General features: G+C 46.3%; 1 protein-coding gene across 3 annotated transcripts in view; it reads right to left on the bottom strand.

The window, feature by feature from the left end:
• Positions 1–1190: 1190 nt before the first annotated feature.
• Positions 1191–15788, bottom strand: part of TRIP13 (thyroid hormone receptor interactor 13) — a 30769-nt gene continuing 16171 nt past the window's right edge. Inside the window, exons 11-14 of one of the 3 annotated variants that reach the window (XM_087443085.1) lie at positions 15594–15706; positions 14300–14369; positions 13706–13847; positions 1191–1673 (exon numbers count right to left, since the gene is read on the bottom strand). In XM_087443085.1, coding sequence (XP_087299211.1) covers positions 13752–13847; positions 14300–14369; positions 15594–15706 — 279 coding nt within the window. In that variant the 3' untranslated portion in view covers positions 1191–1673; positions 13706–13751. Of the gene's footprint in view, positions 1674–12846; positions 13848–14299; positions 14370–15593; positions 15707–15788 lie in introns of those variants that run through there. The other 2 variants (XM_087443084.1, XM_004440034.3) reach the window with 2 other exon arrangements.

Here is a 15788-nt window from a genome sequence, read left to right as displayed (position 1 = left end):
CTGAAATATCCCCCGTAACCTGGGAGGCAGTTATCCAGCCACTTGGCTGACGCGCCTGGACTGAGCTGAGGGAATGAAGTCGCCAAGCCTTGGGGGTTCTCCTCCTGCCTGGGCCCCGTCGGGTGTATGTGGATTCCCAGGACCCCTATGTGCTCGGGAGCACCCCACTTCCCGAGGGTCTCAATGACTAAAGGGTTTGTGTCGAGCAAACAAGGCGTCAACTCCAATTTCTTACGAAGAGGAGACGAACGGTCTGCCGGAGAGTTACTCACACGATTCCAGACCAAAGCCTCTGACCCTTGTAAGCTGACAGCTCATCATCTGCCGGCTAGAGTCCAAGTCCCAGCCATTACGCTTATCTCTTACACTAAGTAAACACTGAGCCATTCATTTTCCAATGGAGGACACTGGACTCTACACAAAGCCTAACTTTGGGTGGATTTCAAAAAGAAAAGAGTGCCTGACTCGTGTCCGCCCATCACTGTTCCTGCTAGAAGCGCTGTCTTTTTCATCGGGACACGGCATATATGGTTTCTCCACCTGTGCATCCAACTTAAGAAATGGGTCCTATTTCCCTTCCATTCCAAGAGTTTAGCTGAATGAGAACCATCTGGAACACTTGCCAACTGTTCCGCAAAAGGGAAATAAGAGAAGTCGTGTGTCTCAGCAGAAAACATAACCCTATTAGAAGCTGGTGGGTGGACCAGAAACAGGCTTTCCCTGGCTGGACTGCCCCCGCGTGGCTCCTGCTCTCCTGACACAGAAGGTTCCGGAGCTTCTGCAGCTCTCACAGCTCTGGTCAGAGTGCGCACCAGGAAGAGTCCCACAGGTGTTGATGTGTCGTCTTATTATCACCACGAGCCCTCTGACTTACCATTCACCCACCGCCCCATCCAGAGCAGCTGGTGCTGAGGTGGGCCCCAGAAGTGGAGCTGAGGGCAGGCCTCACCCCCACCCACCCTCAGGCCACGTGGCAGCCATGTCCACTGGGCAGGCCACTCTGTCCCTTCCTGAAAGAAAGCGGAGCATCCCACATGGCGGCCAATGCCCTCCATCGGAGCGTTGTCTGCAAAAGGGATTTGCTCCTTTGTGCAGAACACAAACACACCGGTGAGCGGGCCAAGCTCACGACCCAGCTCAGGCACCACTTTACAGATGCAAGTACAGAAAGCGTCTTCAAGGAAGGCTGCACCAGTTTTCCTGAGTTTATGTAAAGGGAAACAAATTAGCCAGAAGCAGCCGAGGCTGGCAGGACAACGGAGTCCTCACGGAGCCCTGCCTGCCCTTCCCTGAGGGGAGGACCTCCGCAGCCAATTCCCCTCTGACAGGAGGACCCCCAGTGTGGGCGCAGACCCTGCACTCTCACAGGGTGGGGCCAGTCCCCCACCCAGACCCCGCCTTGGGCATGGAGAGTTGGGCCGGAGGCTTGCTGACATTTCTGACCTCGGGAAGTGGCCGGCTTCGCGCTCCTGACATCAACGTCCTTGCTCCAGATCGGAAGGCCCCAAATCAGACGAGGACTGGGTCTGCTGTCCCTGTCGAGCCACTGAGAGCAGCGCCCCCATCTCCCTTTGCGACGTTACCTGAGGGCTCGTGCTGGCAGGGTCGCTGACGTGACCTTTACTCAACCAGCAACCTTGCAGGTGTCCAAAGGCAGGAGAAAGGACTCTTCCCTGAAATGGCCAAAAGGAAAGAGGTTTTTAAAGAGAAGGCCAGTAGTTAGCTTTGGTCCACAGTAGAGTTTGGGGCTGTCCCTGCCTGCGGAGCCCAAGGCATTCAGATGTGAGCCCTTGATCCTCAAGCCGGGGAGCGTGGGACCAGGCTGCCCGAGATTTAAAAGGCAGGTGGGAGAGCCAGGGGCAGTGGGGACTGGGCCTGGAGCCCACAGAGGCAAGACCCGCCTGCTGGGACAGGAGGGGCATGAGGCTCTGCCTTGTGAGCCGACTGCTCAGCGAAAGCGCAGTCACCATCATCAGGGAGCGAGCCGGTAGCCCTGCCCTGGAAGACGGAGAGGCTGCTGCATGCCAGGCTGTCCATGCCTGCCAGCCCACAGCGCCCTTGCAATGCGTGTCCTCAGTTTCCAAGTCCTTCCTGCCTGCTCTCAGCCATAGCGCAGGGCCGAGGGGGTGTGACTGTCTCACCACTGCGGGTCTGGGCAAGCCCAGAGCACGCACAGCGCCCATGGGCCAGCACTTCTGTTCAGAGACGCCCAGAAGCTCACACCAGGCCACGTGGGCGACAGTTACCATGACCAGCCCTCGCCCTCCTGTGCGCTCCCTCGGCTGTCGCTTCCAGCAGGCCACACACATACCAGCAGCACTCTGGAACATTCTGGAAGTGAGGTTGGCCCAGAGGCTGCAGCATGGGGAGCTGGCTGATCCCAGGGAGCCCTCACTGGACTTCAATGTGTCTCCAAGGCAGACCTTCCAGGCCCAGACATTAGGCTGTGCAAAGCAGAGTCTGTCTGTCCACACATCCCAAAAGGCCGCTCCCCACCCAGCCCACCCTCTCTTCCCTGTCTGAAAAGGCAGCTGGAGTATGGGGACAGGGTGGCCTGAGGACTGGATGAGTGGACGCAACCTAGAGCGAGAACTCACAGTGGCCCTGAGGGCTGGGAGCTCGCTGAGGGGCTGTCGGAAGGACCCAGACCTGCATCTTAAGGGAGGAGGGACCGCACTCAGCAGCACCCTCCTCAGCCCAGGCCATTCCGCCTGAAATATGAAGTCAGTCAGAGAAATTCATCCTCGCTGGTGGTCTGGGATCCTGCCTCAATCATGTGAACGTCCTCGCAAATGGAGGCACGCCCTGTTTGTGTAAAGACAGCTCTGGCTCAGTCACCTGGTGGGATTGTGCAAGCATGAGATTGTGTGTGCAGTCTCAAACCTGCAACTGCATGTGATTGTGTGTGCACGGCTGTGCGTGTGTGTGTGTACTTGGGGGATTGTATGTGACTGTGCACACAGCTGTGTGTATGAGATTGTGTGCACACTTGGGGGATTGTGTGACTGTGCACACAGCTGTGTGTGAGATTGTGTGCAATTCTGTGTGCACTTGTGGGGTTGTGTGTGTGTGACTGGGCACACAGCTGTGTGTGAGATTGTGTGTGCACTTGGGGGATTGTGTGTGTGACGGCACACAGCTGTGTGTGCGATTGTGTGCACTTGGGGGATTGTGTGTGGCTGCACAACTGTGTGTGAGATTGTGTGTGCACTTACTGGATTGTGTGACTGTGTGCACAACTGTGTGTGTAGGATTGTGTGTGCACCTGGGTGATTGTGTGTGTGACTGCACACAGCTGTGTGTGTGACTGTGTGTGCACTTGGGGGATTGTGCACGTGACTGCACAACTGTGTGTGTGAGATTGTGTGTGCACTTGGGGGATTGTGTGTGTATGTGACTGCACACAGCTTGTGTGTGCACTTGGGGGATTGTGTGTGACTGCACACAACTGTGTTGTGAGATTGTGTGTGCGCTTGGGGGACTCTGTGTGTAACTGTGTGCACACAGCTGTGTGAGACTGTATGCACACTTGAGTGATTGCATGTGTGACTGTGCACACAGCTTTGCATGTGAGATTGTGTGTACTTGGGGGATTGTGTGTGACTATGTGCACATAGCAGGGGTTGTGTGTGTGTGTGCACAGCTGTGCGAGATTTTGTGTGCACTTGGGGGATTATGTGCGTGACTACCTGCACACAACTGCGTGAGACTGTGTGTGCACTTGGAGGGTTATGTGTGTGACTGTGCACACAGCTGTGTCTGTGAGATTGTGTGCACTTGGGGGATTGTGTACATGACTGTGTGTGCACAGCTCTGTGAGATTGTGGGTATGCCTCTCAATTCTGACCAGGGCTGAGTCCCGCTGGCCGCCCTGTTAGTGTCTCTCGCATAGTCACCCGTCTTTACGAGGGGGGCTGAACTCAACGCACCTGGGTGGAGTACTCAGTTTTGTCAGAATTGGGTAACTTTGACTTAGGTCCTCTTGACTGACACAGTACTGTGAAATGCACGTCCTGCCACATGGCCCAGGCTGCCCCACACTCCCTGTCGCATGGTGAGCACTCCCCAGAGCCAGAGAGACTGAGTTTATATCTTCCCTAAATCTAAAATCTCAGATATGCTCTAGGCTTGGGGCTCAGACAGACTCACCCCCCCCGTCACGGCAGGGAGGCCCCAGCGTCCTCTAAGCCAGAATCACAGCTGCATGAATCTGAAAACTCTATGAACTCAGAGCAAACTGCTCCCTCCACAGCGACTTTCCACGGAGCCACCTGTGGTCAGAGCGCGAGGTGAGGGGCGCTGGCCAGCGTGTGGCAACCTGTCCCAATACACATGTGGGATGAGTACGTCCATCAAGGGTGGCACATCCCCACTGTGTCAGTGGACAGGGCCCCTCTGCCCCCTGGAGGCCCTAAACCCTCTGGATACACTACTCTCCTCTCTGAACAAATGGACCACCCTGATGGGGAGAGCGGCCTGTCCTAGGAAAGGGCGCTGCCTGTGCTGAAGACAGTGTGTCTGGGACCTGAACCCACGCGGGGAGGGAACCGACACAGGGACGATTGCCGGTCTGAGAATGCTTTGTCCTGGCTCAGACTGCCCATCCAGTCCTCAGACAAGGCAAGGGGTCAGAGTGACTCGGCCAGCCCAGTCAGGCATGCTGATCTCTCTTCACCTGTCCACCTGACAGCATAGGTGAGGGGGCTCATCTGCTCCTCACCTTCCCAGCTTTTGCAGCCTTCTTGCGGAGGCACAATTAAGCAAAGCCCGTTGTCCATTCTGGTCTCCTCTCCCAAGGCCACTGACCTCTCTGCGATTGGAGAGTAAGGAAGGGAGAAGGATGGGGAAGGAGGGGGGAAGGAAGAGGCAGGGAAGGAGGAAGAGCCCTTCTTGAGCCCCTTCCCCACCACAAAGCCCACAGAACAAGTCCTCAAAACCAAAGGTAAAATAAACCAAGCTTTGCCAAGAGCCCAGAGCCAGAGAGATCCCACTGCCACCTTCCCATGGCCCCATGGTGCGGCCCACTGGGACACTCCTCCAGTGGAGTCTGGGCAGTTGCCCTCCCACCTGGTTGGTCATGTTCCACCTGGATGGTCACTTTCCCACCTGGGCACACTCCCACCTCTCCTGGCAAGGCCAAAAGAATGATGTTCCTGGCCGGTTGTCCAAATGTTCTCCAGCTTTGTTGGGCCATGGCCATGGGGAGGCGGGTGACCCCCACCTCAGGGCCCTGCCTGTCCAGCTGGGGTGTAGTCAAGCTCTGGACACTTTTCTGCCATTATTCCTGATACCCTGACTTAGGAATTGGATCACCCTCTGGTGCCATAGGTGCAGTGGGTGGACCAGAGAAGGGGAACTCTGAGACTGAGGAGACACCTGTGTCCAGGAGGCATCAAGCACCTCATATAGACAAGGCTCAAGTCAAACACTGGGCCGATGCCAGGGAGAGAAGATCTAAAACCCCACACTTTGTTTCAGGCTTCAATTCTGAAAACTAAAGACTGTGCTCCTGCCCCAATCCCAGGTGAATGTGCTGACAGGTGAACGTGCTCACAAGTGAATGTAATCACAAGTGAACATGCTCACAGGTGAATGTAATCCCAGGAGAACATGCTCAGAGGCAAACGGGCTCACAGGTGAATGTAATCCCAGGTGAACATGCTCAGAGGTGAACGGGCTCACAAGTGAATGTAATCCCAGGTGAATGTGCTCACAGGCGAATGTAATCCCAGGTGAATGTGCTCACAGGTGAACGTGATCACAGGTGAACATGCCCACAGGTAAACATATTCACAGGTGAATGTGCTCCCAGGTGAACATAGTCCCAGGTGAAAGTGCTCACAGGTGAATGTGTCCACAGGTGAACGTGCTCACAGGTGAACGTGCTCATGGGGAAATGTGTGCCTGGTGATCAGCTCCCTGGGCACCAGGAGGAAGTGTGAAATGCAAACATTAACAGTCAAGATGGCCTTAATTAAGGTAAACATCTGGTGGTTAAATACGACCCTCAAACACTGGAACTTTATTCTGGACGTCACTGACATTAGCCAGTACGCCCTCTTTAGCCCCAAACACAACTGGTTCTACTTACCTTGGATATAAATTACATGGGTCTGGGGTGGCTGTTAAGCAACAGGAGAATTAAGATACTCCCAAAGAGATGCCTGGCTTAAGCACATTTCTTCAAAACTAACAAATCAATGTAAAATAATATTATGTTAGAAGGACTCACCAACAGCTAAACCAGCTCTGCGCACCTTCCACCCAAGAAAAAGTCATCCCCACCAAGCTCCCTGAGAAAGGGATAAAGGTGAGAAGGGATGCAGTGGAGACAGAAGAGGAGGGAGGGGATGGGTGGAGAGAGCAGCCCAGCCCACATGCCGTGGGCTGCAGAGAAAGGACACTCGGAGGCCCATGAAGAGTGGCAGTGAGGACTCAGGTGTCACCATGGCTGCTCCTTATCCGAGGACCTGCCATCTTGGACCCACGGCTTTGTCCGGGGTGGCCAGGTGAGATCCTCCACGGGGCTAGTGTCCCACCCTCCCCCTCCAGGGTGCCGGGCTGCTCAGGACACCCCGACACTTGGGCTCTGTGATCACAGCCCAGGGGATGAGGGCTGCAGGAAGGAGCTGAGAATTCTTGTGTAATCAGTGGCTGAGCCTCCTCTGTGACTTCACACTGTTAGTTACCATTCGTGGGTGGTCACAAACGCAAGGAGCACGTGAAGCCCAAGCCGGTTCTTCCGGCTACTGGAGGCGCGAAGAGCAGAGAGAAGCGGCAGGGTGCCTGCAGGCACACATTGCTCTGCTTCGTGAGGACAGGTGTATTCACTCCTGGCCTTCCTGGTGCACGGGCACACTGTCGGCCCCCAAACAAGTGCGGGGCAAAGCGAACACCTGTTTAGGGAACTGAATCCAGCATGCCATCTGCCAAAGGTTACACAGTAGAGATGTCGCCTAATTTCCTAATTTCAATATTTCAGGCGTGATGGGAAATGCCGGAAGACCTGGTCTTGCACTTTACATTGCAGCTTAGTGGCTCTGGGCAACTTGGAGCAAACAGTTTAGCCACTAGGACTCTGAGTCCCCTCTCTCAGTCAACAAGTTAGGATGACATGTCTTTACAGAGTAGCTCTGGAGGAGCAGGAGCATGCTGTGAATGCCCACAATGAGTAAGCTGACAACAGCACCATACAGATGCCCTTTACTTTCTGAAAAACTCAAAAAGAAAAAACAAAACAAACTTATGTTAGAGCAATTGCTAACCTAAACCCAAGTGGTCGAAAGAGGCTCCTTTTTTTTAATGACTCGGGAAGACTAAATAGACACATTAGGAACAACTTAAGCTTTCTTAGGATAACCTAATAACTTATTTTGTTGCCTTGAGCAATTTCACCTTGTATGGCATTTTGGGAGTCTATTGAGTACATAATAGTGTAAGAAATATTTATAGTGATATCTTTCCCAAATGACTACGAAGAAAAATAAAGTGGGGGAAAAAAATCTGTGCCTCAAACTAACAACAGAGAGTATACTGGTCAGGACACATGAATTCAGAGCTATATTTCTCAAACTTCTATTTAATGCTTTTTCTTTCTCCAGGAAAACATTATTGAGTTAGGAAAAGAAAACCATTAAAGTGAAACAAGGTGTGCAACGTAGAGAGCTCTGGGAACACAAGGCATTCATAAAAGAAAACTCAAGACATAGAGAAAGGTTTCCAGTCATAAATGATAATTCAAGTGATAGAGGAAGAAGGTACCCAGTCATAAATGATTTCATGTGACAGAGAAGCAGGTTGTAGTCACAAATGAAAAGTATCAATTCATAAATGTTAACTCAAGTGATAAAGTTTTCCTGTCATAAAGGATAACTCAGATTATAGAGAAAGAAGATTTCCAGTCATAAATGATAACTCACATGACATAAAAAAGTAAGTTTCCAGTCATAAATAATAACTCAGGTGATAAAAAAATAAAGTTTCCTGTCTTAATGATAATTCTGGTGACTAAAAAAAAAGGTTCCTCGTCCAAGCAATAATTTATGTGAGAGAAAAAGAAAGGTTTCCAGTCCTAATGATAACTTGGCAGATGAGGAGAGAATGTATCCAGTATTAATGATAACTCAGGTGATAGAGAAAGACAGTTTCAAGTATTAAATGATAACACTAGTCATAGAAAAAGAAGGTTTTTGGTCATAAATGATGACTCAGATGATAGAGACTTACGTTTTCCAGTCATAAATGATCACTTAGGTGACAGAGAAAAAAGTTTTCCAGTCACAAATAATAGTTCATTTATAGAGAAAAAAAGATTTTATCATAAATGGTAACTGAGGAGATAGAGAAAAAAAAGATTCTTACTGATAAACGATAACTCAGGTGATAGAGAAAGGTTTTCAGTCACAAACAGTAATTCAGGTAACAGAGAAATAAGGTCTCCCATCATAAATGATAACTCAGCTGCTATAGAAAAAAGGTTTCCTTCCAGTCATAAAAAATAATTCAGTAGATAGAAAGATTCTTGTCATATGATAATCCAGGTGAAAGCAAAAGGTTTCCTGTAATAAATGATATATCAGGTCATACAGAAAGAAAGTTTTCAGTTAAATTATAAGTCAAGTGATAGAGAAAGGTTTCAGGTCATAAATAATAACTCAAGTTATAAAAATGGAAAGTATTAGTCATTACTGATAACTGAGGTGAAAGAGAAAGAAGTTTTCCAATCATAAATAATAACTCAGATGATAAATATTTCTAGTCATAAATGTTAACTCAGATGATACAGATAGAAGATTTCTAGGCATAAATAACAAATGTGATAGAGACCAAAAGTTTTCCAGTGATAAATAACTCAGGTGCTAGATAAGAAAAGTTTTCAGTTGTAAGTGATAACCAAAGTGCCAGAGAAAGATTTCCTGTCATAAATGATAACTCAGGTGACAGAAGAGGAAGGTTTCCTGTCATAAATTACAATGTAGGTGACAGAGAAAGACAGGTTCCAGTCATAAATGATAACTAAAGTAATAGAGATAAAAGGTTTTCAGTCATAAGTGATATCTCAGGTTTTAAGGAAAGTTTCCGGTCATAAATGAAAACTCAGATGACAGAGAAAAGGTTTCAAGTCATAAATAAAAACTCAGGTGATAGAGAAAGAAGATTTCTAGTAATAAATGATAACTCAGGTGATAGATGTAGGTTTCCAATCATAACTTAGGTGATATAGAAGAAAAGTTTCCAGTTATAAACGATATGTCAGGTGATGGGCAAAGAAGGTTCCTAGTCATAAATAATAACTCAGGTGATAGAAAAAAAAATTTCATGTCACTATAGATAGCAGGTAAGGAAAGAATGTTTCAAGTCATAAATGAGGTCAGGTGATAAAGACATAATTGATAATGCAGGTGATAGAACAAGAAGGTTTCCAGTCATAAATGATAAACCAGGAGAAGAAAGATTTCCAGTCAGAAATAATAACTCTGGTGATAGTGAAGGAAGATTTTCAGTCATAAGTGATAACATAGGTGATAGAGAATAAAGGTGTCAAGTCAAAAATAAGAACTCAGCAGATAGGAAAGTAAGGTTTGCAGTCATAAATTATAACTAAAGTGATAGAGAAAGAAAGTATCATCAGAAATGATCATTCAGGTGATAGAGAAAAAAGGTTTCCAGTCATAAATAATAATTCAGAGACAGAGAGAGGTTTTTAGTCATAAATGGTAACTCAGGTGAAAGAGAGAAAAAAGTTTCTGTCATAAATGATAATTCAGGTAATAGAGAAACAAGATTTCCAGTCATAAATGATAACTACGGTGATTCAGAAAAATGTTTTCTATTTATATTTGATAGAGAAAGAATAATTCAAGTCAAAAAGATACATAGGATGATAGAGAATGTTTCCAGTTATAAATTATAACTCAGGTGATAGAGAAACAAGGTTTTCCATCATAAACAATAACTCAGGTGAGAAAAAAGGAAAGGTTTTCAGTCATAAATTATAACTCAGGTGATAGAGAAAGAATGTTTCCAGTTATAAATAATAACTCATGAAATAGGAAAATTTTAAGTCATAAAAGATAAGTGAAGTTACAGAGAAGGAAGGTTTCCAGTCATAAATGATAACTCACATGTTAGAGAAAGAAAGGTTTCCAGCATAAATAATAATTCAAGTGATATAGAAAGAAAGCTCCTGGTCAAAAAAGATAACTAAGGTGATAAAAAAAGAAAGATTTCTAGTCATTAATGATATGACAGATGATAGAAAAAGAAAGGCTTCCAATAATTAATGATAGCTCAGGTGATAGAGAAAAAAGCTTTCAATCACAAATGATAACTCAGGTGATAAAGAATGAAAGTTTCCAGCTATAAGTGATAAAGCAAATGATAAAGAAAGAAGGTAGCCAGTCATAAATTATAACTCAGGTTATAGAGAAAGATTTTTTCAATCATAAATAACAAATCAGGAGATAGAGGAAGAAAAATTTCCAGTCATAAATTATAAATATGGTGATAGAGAAAGAAGTTTTCCAGTCACAAATGATAATCAACATAATAAAAATAAGGTTTCTAGTCATAAATGGTAACCCTGGTGATAGAGTTTCCATCATAAATGATAATTCAAGTAATAGAAAAAGAAGAATTTCAGTCACAAATGGTAGCAGAGGTCATTGAGAAAGAAACTTTCCAGTCTTATATGATAATTCAGATGACAGAGAATGAAAGGTTTCCTGTCATAAATGGTAACTCATATGATACAGAAAGGTACCAAGTCAAAAACAATGTCAGGTGGTAGAGAAAGAGTTCCAGTCATGAATGATAACTCAGGTGATAGAGAAAGAAGGTTTCCAGTCATAAACAACAAAGTCAGGTGCTGGAGAAAGAAGGGTTTCTGTCATAAATGACAAGTCAGGTGGTAGAGAAAGAAAGTTTCCTATCATAATTGATAACTCATGTGATTGAGATACAAGGTTTCTAGTCATAATTAACTCTGGTGATACAGAAAGAAGGTTTTCAGTCATAAAAGATAAGTCAGATGATAGAGAAAGAAGTTTACCAGTCATAAATAATAACTAAGGTGGTAAAAATAGAAGGTTACTAGTCATAAATGATAAGTCATATGGTGGAAGGTTCCCAATCATAAATGATAAATTAGGAGATAGAGAAAGAAAGGTTTCCAATAATAAATGATAAGTAAGGTGATAAAGAAATGACAGTCATAAATGACAAGTCAGGTGATAGAGAAAGGTTTCCTGTCATAAATGATAACTGAAATAACAGAGAAAGACAAAGTCAGGAATGCTAACTCAAGTGATAGAAAAGTTTTCCAGTCAAAAATTATAAGTCAGGTAATCAGGTTACTAGTCACTAGTTACTAGTTATAAATTATAACTCAGATGATAGAGAAAGAAAGGTTTTCAACCATTAATGATAACTAAGGATTAAGGAAGGAAGCTTTCCAGTCATAAATAAATCAGAAGATAGAGAAAGAAGATTTTCCATTCATAAATAAAAATTCAGGTCATAGAGAAAGGTTTCCAGTCATAAATGGTAATTCAGGCGATAGAGAAATGTTTCCAGTCATTACTGATAATTCACTAATAGAGAAAGCAGCTTTCCAATTAGAAATGATAATTCAGGTGACTGACAAACACTGTTTACAGTCAGTCATAAATAACATAGGCGATAGAAAAAAATGTTTCCAGTTATAAATGATAACTCATGTGATAAGATAGAGGATTTCCAGCCATAAATGATAACTCAGGTGATAGAGAACAAAGGTCCTGTAATAAATGATAACTCTGATGATAAACAAAGAAGTTTTCCAGGCATAAATGATAACTCTAGTAATAGAGAAAGAAGGTTTCCAGTCATAAGTGATAACTCGGATGATAGAGAAAGAACAGCTTCCAGTCATTAATGATGACTCAGGAGACAGGGAAAGTTTCCAGTCACAAATGATAAGTTAGGTGATAGCAAAAGGTTTCCAGTCATAGATAATGACATGTTATAGAGAAAGAAGTTTTCCAGTTATTGACAACTCATGTGATAGAGAAAGAAGACTGTCAAAATAACTCCCATGGAGCGGTGCCGCCCTCTAGTGGCCCATGGGCAGATGCATCAGACGCACCCACTCTGGAACCCACTCTCTGGGAAACAAGTCTCATCTGGTGGACCCCTCCCCCTCAGATCTCTCATCCTCTGCCCCAAGCGCCTGGGCTCTAAGGCCCTGCCCCTACCTGTCCACCTGCCCCCTGTCCCTCTCTGGGCTTCTCTTCCCCCTGCCTGTCTCCTTTACCTTGTCTGTCTCTCCACCTGTCTGCACCAGCCCCAGCCCCCAGCACCCCAGGCTCTCTCTTTCTCTCTTCTCCCCAGGCCCCCTTCTTCCATCTGGGTACCTGACATTGGGCATTTCAGCAGCAAACTTGAGAAAAGTTGTTTCAGGGTCCTCGCCTGCTGCAGCCCCCAGTCCTGGAGTGTGGAGCACCCCTTTCACCTTCTCCTGACCCCAGTGCCCACAGACTCCGTGTGAGTATGAGGAAGCCACAGAGAAAGGCTCTGGTCTCCAAGGCTGTTGTTGCTCCAGGTTCTGGATCTGGCTGGAGCCAAGGACAGCAGACAGTCCAGGGATGAAACCTGCACGTGCCACAGCCTTGGTGGTCCCCCTCCCAGACAGCCTGAGAACCCCTCACCTCAGCTGTTCGAGCAGTTCCCATAAAACAGGCATCATCTTCTGGATGATGCAGTTACACCTCAAAGCATAAAACAGGCTAAAAGTTAAGTAATCGTGTGAGCAATTTTTTAACAAAACTCAAAGCATTTGGGAGTGATGAGAGAATCAAAGTGAGAAAATTCTGGAAAAAAATTTAATACTTAAAAAGTTCTATAATAAATGGTGATATGGTCTTTAAAAAATGTGTACAAAACACTAATGTGAAATTTATTTTACCATGAGATAAAAGCAAAACATAATATTCTGTGGAATATACCAACTAGCGGCCAATTTATTTTACATTTGTTAATGTGCAACTTCATTTCAGCTATGAATAACATTATTGAAAAAAAAAATGGGAAGAAATATCCACACAATGCTCGCCTGCACGGGTTATGAGGTACATTCGGCACATGTCTCAACTGAACACCAGTGGCTGCACCTTTCCCACAAATAAGGCCATGTCTGATTATTGTGAAGAACACTCCAGCCAGAATTTTTTTCTCAATTTCTACAACATAGAAATAGGTTTTTCTTATTCATTAAATAGTCTCTGAAATGTTTGCACTAAATAAAACAAGCTCATAGCAGAAAGCAAATGCTGCCTTCTATCTTGAGTAACGTGTACATTTTTTAAGGCTATGATGACATTCTTATTTAAGGTGATATAGTTTCTCCTTTGTTTTTATAAAACCTACACAAATCATCTTTTTTAAACAAAACTTGAGTCCAATTTTGTGTCTGATCAACTGTATGCAGGATGGAATAAACTCACCTAGACAGTTCTTGACAAAGAGACAACAGAACTTGAATTATCACCATTTACAACAGTGAAAATGGCAGGCCATTTGTCTTCTAATATGCATTTAAAAATATGTAAATACAACATACTTCTTTTAACAATGTTTGGCCTCCTGGGTTTCTGGACTGCTGGTCTAAGCCATGTTGTACGGAGATTTCTGGGGCTGCCGTGGTTCTGAGGGAAGTGATGTCACTTACTGGTTGTGGGTTCACAATTAGAAAAGCGCAGGTGAGGAAGCCCAGATCAAACAGAGGTCGAAAGCTTCTTTCTCTCCTCAAATTGCTTGTCCACTGCCAGAGACAGGGCCTGGAGGAATCCCTCTATGGTGACGGTGGGGGCCTGGAAGAATACACAAGCACTGTTGGGTGGTCCTTGCCCTTGGTGGGGTCATGTGGCAGCACTCACCCCACCTAGAGGGGGGCAGAGGGGCACAGCCACAGCTCAGGGTAAGCGTGGGTGCAACTCCAGGTCACTGTTCTGTGTAAGTTAAGCCCAGACCCGAGGGGCACGAGCACCTCTGAGGAGGCCCGAGAGGCTGGGATGTGAGTTCTCAATGCACCACGAAGGTGTCTGTCTACTCTCAAAGGACTTGAGGGGGCCCTGCCAGTATGGCATCAAGAGGAGCTCCTCCTACTGCCCCAGGAGCCTGTCACTTTAGACACTGAGATGAAATAAGGCAGGTACCCAATGGTATTAAGTGCCACTCCCATTGAGGCTACGACCCGCTGGATGGAGTGGGTGCTGATGAGAACTGAGCACCCAGGGAGGAGGACAGCCTTGGGGAGACTCACCTGGACATATAGCGCATGAGCCAGAAAAGGGAGTTTTCTCAGGACGCGGCCACTGAGGCCCTCGCTCTTCCTGTGAATGTAACCATGTTTGAGGACGTCAGCTCCACATAGTTGCATGTTCAGGACTAGTATCCCTCTTCTCTTCCCCCGCAGCCACTTGAGTGAGGCTGGTCTCCTGGTCCTCACCTACTGCTCTAGGTGGGACAGGGCCCTCGCTGCCCTGACGCCACCCACAGCTGCCACTGTGCCCAGGGACCACAGCACCTGCCGAGAGTGCCTCATATGGAGTGTGACACAGTGGGCAAGTGGCCAGCGGCACACATTCCCCAAGTAACCAGGCTGGTTCACATCTCCATTAATTTTTGCACAAGTCTCTGAACCCCTCTCCTCTGTTCCATCTAAACTAGTTTAAATCTCTTCAACAGAGAATGAAAACAATCTAAAAAACACTGTTCTTCACGCTATCCTTTCGTTCAAAACATTCCACATGTCCCATGGCTTCAGAATAAAGTTCAAACTCTCTGGTCAGAACTCTGAGGCTCGCCCGACTCAGCCCCTCAGCTCTTCCAGTGCCATCACCTGGTGGTCTCTGCAGCACAACCCACCTGATGTCCTCTGTACACAGGCCCACGGCCTTCCTGATTTCTCTCCAATTTATCCAAATTCTAACCGTCCTTTGAGGCTTTGCTTCATTTTCCTGGCCCACCCCCCTTCCTCCCTCTCTGATCACCAAAGCCACTTGAGACCTGGAAAGCACCACCAGCCATGGGTCCCCAGCACGCACGCCAATGACTCTTGACGCTCACACATTATGTGCTTCTCCCTTGGTGCCCAGGGCAGCTGAATCATAACGTACACTTTCTGTTATTTCCCAAAGCACCAAGCAGAGGACCCTGCAATTATTTTGCTTATTGAAGCAAAAGCTTCAAATTTTATTTTCTTCTTGTCAATTTGTAAAAATTTAACAAACATTTTTTAAGAAATCATTAATGCATCAAGAAAGCCTTAATCTGAACGTCTATCTTTTCAGACATAAGTGTAGCACTTTTTTGCATTATCTGATGGCACCTCTATGAGGGCAGCTGACCTCCATCCTCCAGTCCAGAAACTTGGGGCCCAGGGAGATCAGGGGCGCTCTCGAGCTCTCCTAGAGTATGTGCAATGCCTCAGGATTCAACTCCCTGTCCTCTGACCCCCAAACTGCTACCCCAGGCTGCTACAGTCAATTACAACTTTCCCTTGTTACTACGGAAAAAGGCCTTTTCTTGGTTACAAAAATGAGGTCAATTCACACCTTGAAATTTCACTCAAAAGCAGGCTCAACTTTGACACGTTGTTTTCAATGAAGCCAATCATCTCTAGCTCACGGAGGGTCAGCAGCTGCTGGCGAGGGTATATGATCTGACACTGGGGAGACAGAGGCAGGGTAGTTACTGTGGGGTCCACAGGGGACAAAGGGCATACTGTCAACAACAGGAACAGCACTTAG

The sequence above is a fragment of the Ceratotherium simum genome, chromosome 18 (genome assembly GCF_057802395.1).
Source record: "Ceratotherium simum simum isolate JZ-2026a chromosome 18, ASM5780239v1, whole genome shotgun sequence".
Taxonomy (NCBI): domain Eukaryota; kingdom Metazoa; phylum Chordata; class Mammalia; order Perissodactyla; family Rhinocerotidae; genus Ceratotherium; species Ceratotherium simum.
Note: the sequence above shows the minus strand (reverse complement) of the source record. Positions and strands in the feature narration are given on the sequence as shown.